Raw genomic sequence first — 13,110 nt, 5'->3', positions numbered from 1 at the left:
ATGAAGCTTCAGGTTGAGGGCAACTGAAGCTTATTTTATTTTCTCTTGTTTCCTAGGAGCATTCACCTTCTCACCAAGCTATCAGCTGATGTCCCTGAATTTGTTCAAGCCTCGAATGAATGAACTGTCTTGAAAGCCCATTCTTTCTGCGGATAGAAGTGTTCAATATGGTTATCTGTACAAGATAAACTAATTGATCTGCTCTAATACTTATTTCCCCCCATTGACTTGATAGCTAATTGTCAATTTTGATTAAATGCTTTTTTATTTCATAATTTGTCTGCATTTCTTTTAAACTACCATAAAATTCAGAGCCTTACTGAGAGAAAAACTTGAAAATGTGCTGTAGTCTAAATACTTAAGTGGCCAACTGATGGTTAAAGAAAAGGCAACTGCCTCCCTCCAAAAAACAAAACATTCAGAGCGCTAATCTCTAAACTTTCTATTCTTTTTTTTATCACTACATTGCTGTAGTGTTTCCTTGCAACTGAATTTTATTTTGTAGAAGAGCATACAATGCCACCACATTTGTATTAGAATGAAAGAAATGAATATTTACCCTTAAGATCAAAGAAGCTTTTGATATACTCCTTGATCTCCTGGTGGTCCCACGGCAGCAGCTGCCCCACTTTGTCCGGCAGACCGTCCAAATCGATCACATCTCGTAGACGACATGTGACCAGCACGCTGCTTCCTGCCAGAAGTCGACGGTTCAACAAGCCCGAGATTAGCTCTGCGACATGCAGAGGTTTTTCTGAGTCCAGAGGCTCATTTTGAACTTTCTGTTTCTTCAGTTTTTTATGAAACTCATCGTAGCCATCCAGAACCCAGCAGCTCTGCTCTGGGTTGGAAATGAGGTAGTCCACAATGGCTTGCTGCTCCAAACAAAGATATGGCAAATAAAATATTATTTTTAAATAATGTTTTCCGTCAATATTTGTTGAAAACTTAGTTTCTATTACTAACTCTAAAGCAGCTATTCTTTTTTCTCCTTTGCCTTAAAAACATAACTTTTTATCCTAAATACGCTGAAATACATTGAAAAACATCTGCTGTGGAACCTGCTATTTATGAATCTGCTCTAAAAATAGAAGCATTTTATGTTAAATGCTTGTAAATTAAAGCACCTTTGCATCATTATCCCCGTTCATTGGGAGGTAGTGGTGAAACAGCAGCTCAGACAGAGAGAGAGGGGAGGACAGAAGGTTGAGCTGACGAAACTCCAGCAGGACAAAGAGGTGGGATGAAGGAATCGGGCCCTGGATGACAGGAAAAGAGTGGAAATGTGACAAGATGAGGGGACAGTTTGCAGGAGAAACAAACATAAAAACAGCCGTGATTATGAAAGAACACTGCAAACTCTGGCATAATGAATGATTTAACAATAAAAGCTCAATTTGTGTGAACACTAATAGGAATTTAAAAACTAATTAACACTATTTAACATTAAGAATAGCAAAAAAAACTGCTTTTATTGTATGTATTGGTTAAAGTAGTCAAAGCTGAAAAAATATAAATATAAAAGCTGTTTTTGCATCAGAATCCAGGAAACTCTGATCAATGTATTTGGCCCTAAAGACCTTAAGAAAAAAAAACATTTTACTCTGGATGTCATTACTATAGCGTTCAATGCTAAAGCAATAAGTATTTGATTCTTCTTGAATCTGGATCTATCTTTTAACTTTCAACGCTAATAAAAATATCCCTTTTCTACACATTACTGTTTATATAAATCCAGTTGTGTCTTATCTAAAGATGTTGCCATTTGTTTGCTATCTTGCTGCTCTCTGTCTAATGTAAAGAAAATAGTTTAGGTGCTAAAATATGAAACCCCAAAGCGTAGCATTAGTCTAATTAATATTATTAATAGTGGGTCATTTGAGTATTTTAGACTCATATCAACCCTTTAGTGATGTTGCAGATTATAAAAAGTGTTTAATGGCTTTAAAATTGTGGCAGAATCTTTTGACGTATAAAAACTGCATCACAGCAGTTATCAGATTAACTTTATTATGGTGCCAAATGCATAATAAAACAAGGCCCCATTATTATTCACCTACATAATAGTGATTTAAGACTCCAATAAAAGAAAATGCACATCATTTGAGTTTTTTTTTAATGAGCACATCATTGACTCAGCCAGTACTTGCAAACTGGTTATTTTAGCATGCTTTTTTTCCCCTTACTTATACAGTGTCTTACCTATTTTGGTTCCTTCACTGCTAAGATGTAGATTAATCATCAGAGTGTCTTTTAGTACACTGAACTGTAGAAGATTTTTTATACAGCTTTTGTAGTTGGGGGCTGTTTTTAAATTTTACAAACCTCAACCATCCTATTAAAAACATCTAAAACGGAAATCTTCAATGTTTGTCCTGCAACCTTTAGATGTGTCCTTTGCTCTACACACCTGAATCAAATGACTAAGGAGTCTCACTACCAGCAGTCAAGCTTTGCAGAGCGCTGGTAATTAACTATTGTCTTACAGTTGATAACTATTAATATCTATCAATGACCACAGTGTAAAACTATTAAGAATGAGAGATACAACAAAGTTACAACTACCTAAAATACCGTTGGAGGCAGCAATTAGTTTCACTTTTGTTTATGCTAAAACAGAAGACGGAAGTATGTAAACAAATGAACTGTAGATTCGCGCTCATATGCAAATCAGTGTGACATCACTGAGAATAACATGACTTTTCTCAGGTACTTTCCACAGGTGAAAGTTTTGCAACTTTTTACAATGTATTTCGTTCTCTATTTCATTCCGCCTTCTGGCATTGGAATGATGGCTGGTTTCACAACCGCTCAACCTTTGACAAACTATGAACACAATGAACAAGTTTGTACTTTGAATTGTACAGATCATTTTTATTTGTCGTTCTTTATGTCTTCTAATGGGCACTGCTATTCTAGCAGCTCAACAAAAACATAATTTTAAACTAAAATCTGTCTTTTGATATGGATAGAAAGAGGAAAGCAACTTACTAATCCTTCAGCCCATTGCTGCCCAAGAGAGGACATCAGCACAGTCTTTCCTGATCCAGGTTGACCACAAAGAACTGTCACTTTTCCTGCACATCCTTGCAGAAAGCTCTCAAGAGTAAGTCTGGACTCTGGACATCCGTAATCACAGTCAGGCTCTAATTTTGGTTAAAAAAAAAGGTTTGCAGAGTTAGTTTCTTTTTCTTTCCGTGTTTTTAACACTTTTCTATCTTTATTACATAGTGAGTGATGTACACTTTTCAATTATTTTTCAGTGATGCACTTAAAATAAATTTAGGCTACCGCTGCTGAATAAGAAAGGAAACAGGAAGCCACTCCTAACCTGGTGTTCTGCTGCCTCTTTCTGCAGAGCTGGGGGTCTGATCGGGTCTGTCCCTGGCTCTGTTTGCAGTTTTTATGCTGACCCAAACTTTGTCCGGCTGTGTATCCTTCACCAGACCCTCGGACATTCGCTTCCACCTCCTTTGCAGGAAACTTGCCACTTCAGTCTTGTACTGCTCCCAGTAATCTGCAGGCATTGGATAACCTTGTGGTGATCAAGACAGTTTTGATTCTCAAAAATTTTTATTTTTTTAAGATCTAGGGTGAAACCAGTAATGCTCAGTAAAAATAACAGTGCAAAAAATCTTTAGTTGACTCCTATATGATAAGAATCTATGCAAAACCTTTTGTTTCTCAGAGCAGTTTTCATTAGGTTGTAAGCAGTAGAGTAATCCAGGGTATACAGACACACTAACTGTTACAAATCAGCTGTTCAAAGAGACAGTTTATAAAAGGAACTACTGACTTGCTAAATTACAGAATAGGAGTCATCCATGTGGATGGAATAGTTCCTTCAAAATCCATATTTGTTTCTCCCTAGTCTGTGGGCAACCATTTAGTTATTTCATAATCCTTCATTGCTCAGATCAAATAGCAGAAATAATATATTATATATTATAAAATATTTTGGTAAACTACATAAAGAGGTCTTAGATGTCATTGTTTCTGGGCTGCATTAAAAAAAAAAAAGGGCGAGTATACCCACTAGTCCAGGGATCACTACACTACGGCTATAAGCACTAACTTTCAAAGATAACTTTCTTAAACTATTGGCCTTGTATTAATGCAGAAAAGTTGTTTTTTTTTTTTCTTTTTTCCGAAGGCTCATTCCAAAAGCTAGTCTAAGGCCTAGTCTACATGAAGACAGAGACAGTGTATTTTTATAAACACCTCACAAAAAAGTGTGGGTTTTTTGGTTCTGTTTAAGTTTCTTTTTTTAGCTTTTAGTTACACTTTGATTTATGTTATTCTGTGCTTTCTTGGTAATTGGTCTCTTTTCCATTTTGTGTCATTGGAGTAGTTTTCTAGTTATATTTAAGGAGTGTTGTTGTTTTTTTAGTTACTCTCTGTTGCCCCGTTGTGCCAGTCACCTTTCCCCTAGCTTCCTTCTAGCTGCTTCTGTCCACACCTGCTCCCAATTAACTGATTACTCCACTCTTTGTTCTGTCTCCCATACTGTATATACTCCTCTGCAGTTCCTCAGTGCTGAATTCTTATATGTTTCTCCTGAGCTTCTCTAGTTTAACATTTCTGCGTTCCAAGCCTGTTATTTCTGGATGTATGTTGTTATACCATCCACCTATTCATTTAAAACTCCGCCTCCTCTACACTCCATTTGGGTCCACAACAACATTCACCAATCCTGACAGTTGCATCCCCAAAAGTGTAAACAGCACCAATAAAAATGCTGCAGTACATATGCCAGGCCCTTTGGTGGTGCTGGGCATGCACAAACAGCTTGTCACTCCCGATCTGTACTGGTAGCACGATTAATTTCATTTGACTCATTTGGGTGTGTGGAATATAGATATTCATCCAGGTCGCTATAAATAATGTAATTACGTGCTAAATGGTAATTAATTCTGCACAATATGGAAACAAAAAGTGGATTTAAGACAGCATTGTCCAGAGACAGTTGTGCAACAACTCCATGTTTCACTACTACCATCTTTTGTTGCTTTTTTAATCACTCATTGTTGAAGTATTTAGTAATAATCGGAATCTATGGTTTGTCACTAAATGTGAATGTAGGATATATTTTAAAATTATGCATGAATGTTTTACCAATCCGTGGGCGTTTGATGAGTTGCTCCTCTGCAGGTGGCATTAAAGGCTGCCAATCTGTCACGCTGGAAGTACCATCTATCAGGTAAAAGAAAACATAAGACAGCAGACTGCATGAAAATGCTTCAATACAAAATGTCAAAGCTGGTATAACAACAACAAGAGTTCTGCAAGCATAAGGATAATTTGCTATTATATAACTTAGCATTCACTAAAGAATTCCAAATAATCTTAAAATGTATGAAAGAACAGGTAGGGAAATTCTAGACAAAAAAACAATATTAACTCTTAAACATCCTGAATATGTGCAGCTCTGTCCAAAAAAACACTCTGCTTTCATTTTCATTTTTTCTTAGCTTACTTTGTTTGGGTACAATATTATAAACTTTATCAAATAAACAAAGCTTCCTTAATAGCACTGCTTCCTAGGCAATTATTTACAAAGAAAGGTTGATTGTTGACTAATTTGTAGCTCAGAACTTAATTTAAAAGGTGCTGTGGTTTATTATGTTTTTCTATGCTGATCAAAAAAAAAGCAGCCCAATTTTACTTTCATTTCAGTTGCTTTAGGAACTTTTAAACATTTAACTTTCTTTGCTTATGATTTTATTTCATTTGTTGTGTGTTTTTTTTAATGTTTCTATCTTTTTTTGTACCTGTGGCCTTTACAAAAAAGCAAGCTGTCAAGAAACGGGTTTGAGAGAGGAGGGAAAAAGTCAGCTGCTTCTGGTCAAGAAAAGCAGTTTTTAACCAGAAAACGCTTAATCCCAGTTAAAATAACTGATTTAAAAAAAAAAAAAATGAATTACCTGTATTTGCCAAAGATACTGTTTCTGTGGGTTGATTCTTTAAAGCATCAGCTGAACAAATACAAAGGGCAGAATGAATAAATATATTAGTGAATAAACATTATTTTAAAATATTGATAAAAATCATTCAAGCGGTTCTAAAGAACTTTTAGTTTTGGTCGATTTTACCTGGAAACAGATAAATATAATGTTTCACAATAAGTACAAATACTGTATAGATCCCAGCAGGAAGGTGCTACATTGCCTGAATATCAGCCTTGCACAATTTACCATTTGTTGTTGTTAGCATCACAGGAACCAAATGATGGGACCGTGTAAGGGCATCTGCACATTGTGTAGGCGTTACCTTCCATTCTGAATGGCTGCAAGAGATAACGTCTGAAAGGGGTCAGATCAGCAGCCACATGGTGTAACTTTTATCGAGCTAAGGCTACAGAACTGCCTGAATCAAAACCAGAGCTGACATTATTTCAGACGTAATGGCTCTTTCTCTGCAAAACCTTTGTTTGGGCCCGCGCCCCAAAAAAAGGCACTATTTACTCATCTGCTAATGGGCACAGCTAACATGAAACAGCACAGGTGTGGCTCCTGGTTAACTTCGTCCCCCAGAGCTCACCATCTCTGCTCTTGCTGGAAGTTCCTTTGAAGCCCTTAATATCAGAGTCACGGGACTCATGGTACCTGTGGCTCCTTATGTGATGATCATTTTGGCATTTTGAGGATAGACGTGGATGAGATGATACTAGCTACTGAATCCAAAGAGCGGCATCAGATGCCACGTGGTTATGTAACGTTAAGTGCAGGACAGATATGACTATGCTGCAACCAAACCAAGTTCAATTCGGGTTCTGTTTGATGCATCTATGAGGGCTGTGACAAGTGGCCTTCACTCACTGATGGGAAATGTTTGGTAACTTCCTGATAAGAAGCTGCTAGCAAATTAAAACCATAAAATGTTAAAAGAAGGAACATAAAGGATGATAATAAAAAACTGCCAAAATGACTCATCGGTAGTTAAATCCTAAAAGAACGCGAGACTTGCTCTCCTAAATGACATTAAGAGACACCCCCATACAGGGGAGCATGGTGAGGTTTTTTTATAATTTAAAAACTAGCATAGATGTGTTAAAGATCATCAGAATAAGAGGTCGGGAGACAATTTGAATTTTACAGAGCCCGATTTTTATGCCACACCCAGGTCAGCAATGAGCCAAAGGCAGCACTGCAGCATTTCTTTCAGCAAGTGGAGTTTAATGAGCAGATTCTTTTATGTAATTTGTTTTTGTTTCTTTTCTTAAAGTTAAGATTTAGGCAGAGAGCCGCGCTGAATAGGATGTTGTTCAGTCATCCAACAGATATTCAACCTAAAAACTCTCTCAGAGTAAGGTCATTAAAGGAAATCTATTAGGTAGGTTACTGATAAAGACATTTTATCCAAAAGTGATCATAGTAAAACACTTTTTCACACTTACTGCTGGCATATCCAGCCACAGACATGAGCTTCGACTCCAGATGCATGGGGATGTCTTCACATAAAAGACAAACCCTCTGAAGGAAGTTGCAGCATTCTGCAGGGTTAGCATGTGTGAAGTACTCCAGCATGGCTTTAATGTGGTCTGGTGCTGTAGCAGAGCCAATGGTTGGTTCCTTGTTAAGTATAACGGCATCACTTGGCATCGTTTGGCAGAGATGCATTATGACGGAGTCCGACTGACAGCGAAGGATGCTGAGCAGTTCTGAGTATTCCTGAGCCAAGATGGAGTTCACATTTTCATCGGCAGGGTCCAGCTCCTCATCCATGATCAGACTCCATCAGCTGATGAACGCAAAAAAAAAATCACAAAAAACTATCAATATTAATCTATATTGATTATAAGAATAATATGAGATTCACATTTTCCACTTGCCGTAATCAGGGATGTAACCATCAGAAAATAACAATCGAATGATTTTCAGTCAGTGAACGCAGCAAACATAAATGCTACATGTTTTGACAAACAATCACAATCTTTAATGTCAAAGTAATTAGTGTGAAGACATAACTCTGGTTCTTAAACTGAGGCAGTGATGGTGGCATAGTGGTGAGGATAGCTGCCTTCCTACCAGTTGACCTGGGTTCGTTTCCCAGCCATTGCAAAGTCTCATAGGGGTGTGGCAACCTAGTGGTTAGAGCATTGCGCTTAGGTCTCGGAGGTTCTGAGTTCAAAACCCACGGACTGCTACTCTGGGTCCCTGAGTAACACCACACTGCTCCCCGGGCACCGAACAATGGCAGCCAACATCTCCCTAAGGGGATGGGTTAAATGCAGAGAGGTCATTTTGTTGCTCTGTACTTGTGACATTGCAATCACAATAAAATTGTATTCTATTCTAAAAGTAATTCTGCAGTGCAGCTCCCTCTCACACAGTGTGACGTCACCTCTGCTCCTCATCAACAGCGTGATCATGTTAAATGGATAAAAACAAGTCATGAAAATACATCAGCATCAAGATATCATGGTTTTATGACAGAATTAAACCAAAGTTTACAACAGCTTCTCACTGCATTATTCCATCAGTAAAAATCTACCTCTGCGTATATGATGTGGTGATTATTACAGATAAAAAACATGTACTTACTTTAACAACGTTGATATTTAAGATTTTTTGGGCAAAACGTAAATATTGGGAAGAATTTTATACATTTTTACTCTTCTGACTAACACAGGGCCTATAATAAGATGTTAACTGCTTAGTTAGTTGGTAGTTTGGGTGCTTTTAGCCGGTTAGCTTAGTTAAGCGATAGACCCAGAGATTTCTCCAAAGCAATTTTGTTTAGAATACACCAAATATAGAGATGGGGCTTTATCAGGACTGTGGACGTTATGCATACAAAATTGTAAAAGAATGGTGGAAATTGCATGATCAAATAGATCTAATTAATACATTCTAAAGGAATATTTTTAAATCATTGTCAGAATTGGTAAAGTTTCCAATGTAGTATTTCAGAAATTGTCAATAACTGTTTTTATATTTTGCTGTTTTACACTGTCTCTTCTCTCACGCGCCACATGCTGCTCAGCTGATCGCAATGCTCAGTCCCTTCCCCAAAATGAAGCATGATTTCAAATGATTGCACGTCTCCTTATTGAGAAGAAACCAAAATGTGTGATGCATATTTTAGTTTAAGTATACCTTTATTTATTCCTATATAGGACGATCATTTGTCTTTATGCTCCTCAAATGATTCATTTTAGTAAGTCAAAACAGAGATCTCTGCTCCTATCCTTCTAAACCGGAAATATTTACAAAACAATTCATGTGGCTTTCTGACATACGGAAAAAATGCTGCTGATTAGCAGAGCACAGCAACTGACATCAGAGGAGAGGAAATAAACTGCATTTTCCTTCACCAGGGAAACCTCGGGTAACTTCCTCTCTTCACCAGGAGTTTCACTAAAAGCACCTTAACCTCTTACACCCTCAGGGGGAATAAATAAATTTCTGCCTGACAAAAACACACAAAAGTAAATCACTCATAGCCTCACAGCTATTACATTTAAGAATAAACTTTTGGTACCTCTGTAAAGGTAAGATGTCATAGAATGGTTTTCTGGTGTCAGCACCATTGTAGCTTTGACCCTGCCTGAAATATTAGGGACAAAATACAAAATATTTTGCATTTTTTGAACCTCGCCAAAATTTTCTTTGAAATAAACATTGCAAAACACTACCAAAATATTATTTATAGCACAAAAAAGTAGTACAGACTTTTAAATCTAAATGTTGTGTAAAAATATACCAAATTTGGACTCAATCAGATGAATCATATTTATTTTAGAATGGTATTAGTGAGAAATTTCTTAGGCGGAGGGGCCATTTTGGGACATTTATCCAAAAAATGTCACCAAACTGTGCCAAATGTGTTTTTTACATCAATACTGGGGGTTTGTTAAAATTACGAGGTCACGTAGCAGCTGGACCCACCGGTGGGTCCGTAGGGTTCTAGGGGTTAAATCCTTCATGATTGATTTCTGCTAAAATCAGCAGAGCTATCCAAGCTTATATGCTCTAATTTGCGCATTTGTGCATGCAGACTGGAAAAACTGGTGAGAGGAGCCGGCTCTGGGCTCTCTGAGGACGGTGGCAGAGACAAGGATACTTAACAAACTGCTGGACATTATGGACAATGCCAGCCACCCTCTGCACACTGTCTTCACCACTCGGAGGAGCCTGATCAGTGGGAGATTGCTCCTCCTCAAATGTAGCACCAAGATACTGCTGAACTCCTTTGTTCCTCGAGCCATCAAGCTGTACAGCTCCTCACTTGGGGGAAGGAGGAGGTGATAGGAAGAGGAACAAGGGTCAGCACCTCCTTCCTTGGACACCTTGTGCAAAACATTACTTCTCTCGCAATATTCTTCTCTCTCACTGTGAAATAATACATGATAACTACTGTGTAGCCTCTGTCATTTTTTTTCTTATTTATAAGGTCAGTACATCTCTGCAGTGCAAGTGCAATAATCCAAGTCAACTGAGTAGTTTTCCCTTAGCTCTCTGCTGTGCAGATATTTTTATATCTAAAGGAAACATGTTCCAGGACATTGCAACTTTTCTGATGCTTTTTTGTACCATATACACTGCTTTTTATTTTTATCTTTAATGGCATCTTGCTTTAACTCTGTGTACTCTATATAAACTACTGGAGCCAGAATCTCCCTGAAGGAGTAATCCCAGGGGATTAATAAAGTTGAGCCTAAATTGATCCATCCATTATCTGACACGCTTGTCCCAGTGGGGTCGTGAGGGGTGCTGGTCCCTATCTCCAGCTGTCTACGAGCCAGAGGCGGGGTACACCCTGGACAGGTCGCCAGTCCATCGCAGGGCAACATAGAGACAAAAAACCATTCACACACACACTCACACCTAAGGAGAATTTAGAGAAGCCAATTCACCTAACACTCATCTTTTTGGACTGTAGGAAGGAGCCAGAGTACCCGGAGAGAACCCACACATGCTCAGGGAGAACATGTAAACTCCATGCAGAAAGAACCTGGGCTGGGAATCGAACCCGAGTCTAAGTCTATTTGTATAAATAATATTTTTTACTATCAGAGCAATACACGCCTTAATTAAATACTGATGAAAGTATCATTGCAAAAAATCTCTTGTGCACTAAACAAGACTTTGGCAAACCAAATTTCAAACTGAATTAGGTGAATATATTTCGCCCATAAAAGCTTCAGCATGAAAGGGACCACGTGACCATATGAAACATTACAATGAACCTGTGGAGGTTTTATTTTCTTTTTATTAATGAAATAATTAATAAAATTTGTGTTCTTTCTCTGTAAAAGTTTGCGGTATGTTAATGAATTTGGCTTTGAGGCGCGAAAGTTTAGAGATTTGCGTCATGCGTAATTTACTAACCTTCCCCTAATGATTTATTATACATATTACTTAGAAGCAGGTGATATTAAATGTTTGTCTCTGTGGTTTTATTGGGCTGCTATTCCGTGGGACACATGCAGACTCAGCGCTGCTTTGACAGTGACCTGAAATAACTTCCAGCCGAGGTCGGCTGAGGTAACGACCGCCACACTCCTGCGTCATTTAGTCTGAATTCCATTGAAACCTCACAGGAGCTAACTGCACTGGCTCACACTTCATCTACTTTTCATTATTTGACTTCTTTTGGAATGAAATAATCAGATAAACGGACTTACCACCGACTGGTGTCGCAGACCGCTCTCCGCTGTGTTCAGGCACCCTGTTTTTTGAAAACGAAACCATACAAAGGATGAGGGTAACATTTTTGGTTTCGTTTTGAACTCTGCCAACATGGACGTCTACAGGAACAGAGTCACGTTTAACTTATTATACGATATTTGGGTTTTAATTAGACATTCGGGGACACTGAGGGTTTTGTAGTGGATAAATGCGTTATGCACAATAGATCTTATCCAGCTGCGTGATGCTGGACTGGAGTCCAGCCTGTGCAGTATACAGGAACCGCCATCTCTCATGGCGCTGCGGCAGGACGCACAACAGCACAGAGAGCAATGGCTGAGCTGAAGGAATCAAATACTTTAATAAGGATGGCCAGGCAATAATCAATGTACACTGAGGGGTGTGGCCGAAAACGGATTGGCACCAGAACCTTATGGTCAATCTACATTGTTTCAACAGGAACAAGCACAACATCCATATTTCTAAATAAAAACAAACCATAGTTTCCTATATATGGAGGACCAATCCTGCCATAATTAAAAATAAATACAGATGTTAAATGCTCCAAAAAATAAATAATACAATAAATAAATGTAGGTAGAAATTAAATTGTAGGGTGAGACATAGAATGTATATCTCTCTTTTAATTAGCTTCTTTATTTATTCGCCTTCGTGATAATTACCTTATTTATATATAGTCCACTATAATCTTCAACTTTATTTTTTTTTTTTAAGTATTTATTTATGTGCATGTTATAATATTATTGTCTGTATTATTCTTTCTTTGTATTTTTTACCCTAGTTATTTCTTCCATGCTATTTATTTCTGCTTGTCGTATTTACATTTCTGTATGCATTTCTGCTTCATTATGCAAATTAGGCTTCATTATGCAAATTAGCAAGGGGTGTGTCATTGGGGGTCACTTCCCCGAGTCCCCCAATGACCATGGGTACCACTGATTTCCCACTTCAACCTTGGGGTTTCCAGCCCATACTCTGCACCGATGTTCCTGTACAGTACCTCGTTGTAAGCTTTCGCTGCCAGTATCTTACACCCTGCAATTATGTGCTGGATTGTCTCAGGGACCTCTTTGTCCCCTGAGACAATCTTTGCACCTGGGGTCTTGTCTGGTGTGGTTGATCCGGGCCTCTGTTGCTCTGGTGCTCAGGGCCTGCTCCTGTGCAGCCATGATGAGTGCCTCTGTACTGTCCTTCAGTCCGGCTTTGTCTAACCATTGGTAGGATTTCCTGATATCTTCCACTTCAGCTATGTTTCGGTGGTACATCCCTTGTAGGGGCTTATCCTCCCATGATGGAACCTCTAGCACCTGTCTTCTGTTGCCCATTGTCTGAGACATTCACTGAGGATGTCGTCTTGGAGCCTTGTCATGCTCACTACACCTCGCCCTCCCCATATATATATATATATATATATATATATATATATATATATATATATATATATATATATATATAT

At 38.2% G+C, this 13,110-nt stretch overlaps 1 protein-coding gene across 1 annotated transcript in view; it reads right to left on the bottom strand.

Annotated features, from left to right (window-relative positions):
• The window catches only part of nlrc5 (NLR family, CARD domain containing 5), a 46,126-nt gene extending 34,412 nt beyond the window's left edge, over positions 1–11,714 (bottom strand). Inside the window, exons 1-7 of the mRNA XM_015387211.1 lie at positions 11,630–11,714; positions 7,391–7,740; positions 5,116–5,193; positions 3,332–3,517; positions 2,992–3,146; positions 1,128–1,259; positions 560–875 (exon numbers count right to left, since the gene is read on the bottom strand). Coding sequence (XP_015242697.1) covers positions 560–875; positions 1,128–1,259; positions 2,992–3,146; positions 3,332–3,517; positions 5,116–5,193; positions 7,391–7,724 — 1,201 coding nt within the window. The 5' untranslated portion in view covers positions 7,725–7,740; positions 11,630–11,714. The remainder of the gene's footprint in view (positions 1–559; positions 876–1,127; positions 1,260–2,991; positions 3,147–3,331; positions 3,518–5,115; positions 5,194–7,390; positions 7,741–11,629) is intronic.
• Between the last annotated feature and the right edge of the window lie 1,396 nt (positions 11,715–13,110).

The sequence above is a fragment of the Cyprinodon variegatus genome, unplaced genomic scaffold (genome assembly GCF_000732505.1).
Source record: "Cyprinodon variegatus isolate N-32 unplaced genomic scaffold, C_variegatus-1.0 Scaffold388, whole genome shotgun sequence".
Classification (NCBI taxonomy): Eukaryota; Metazoa; Chordata; class Actinopteri; order Cyprinodontiformes; family Cyprinodontidae; genus Cyprinodon; species Cyprinodon variegatus.
The sequence above is the reverse complement of the archived record's forward strand: the minus strand, read 5'-3'. Positions and strand labels throughout refer to the sequence as shown.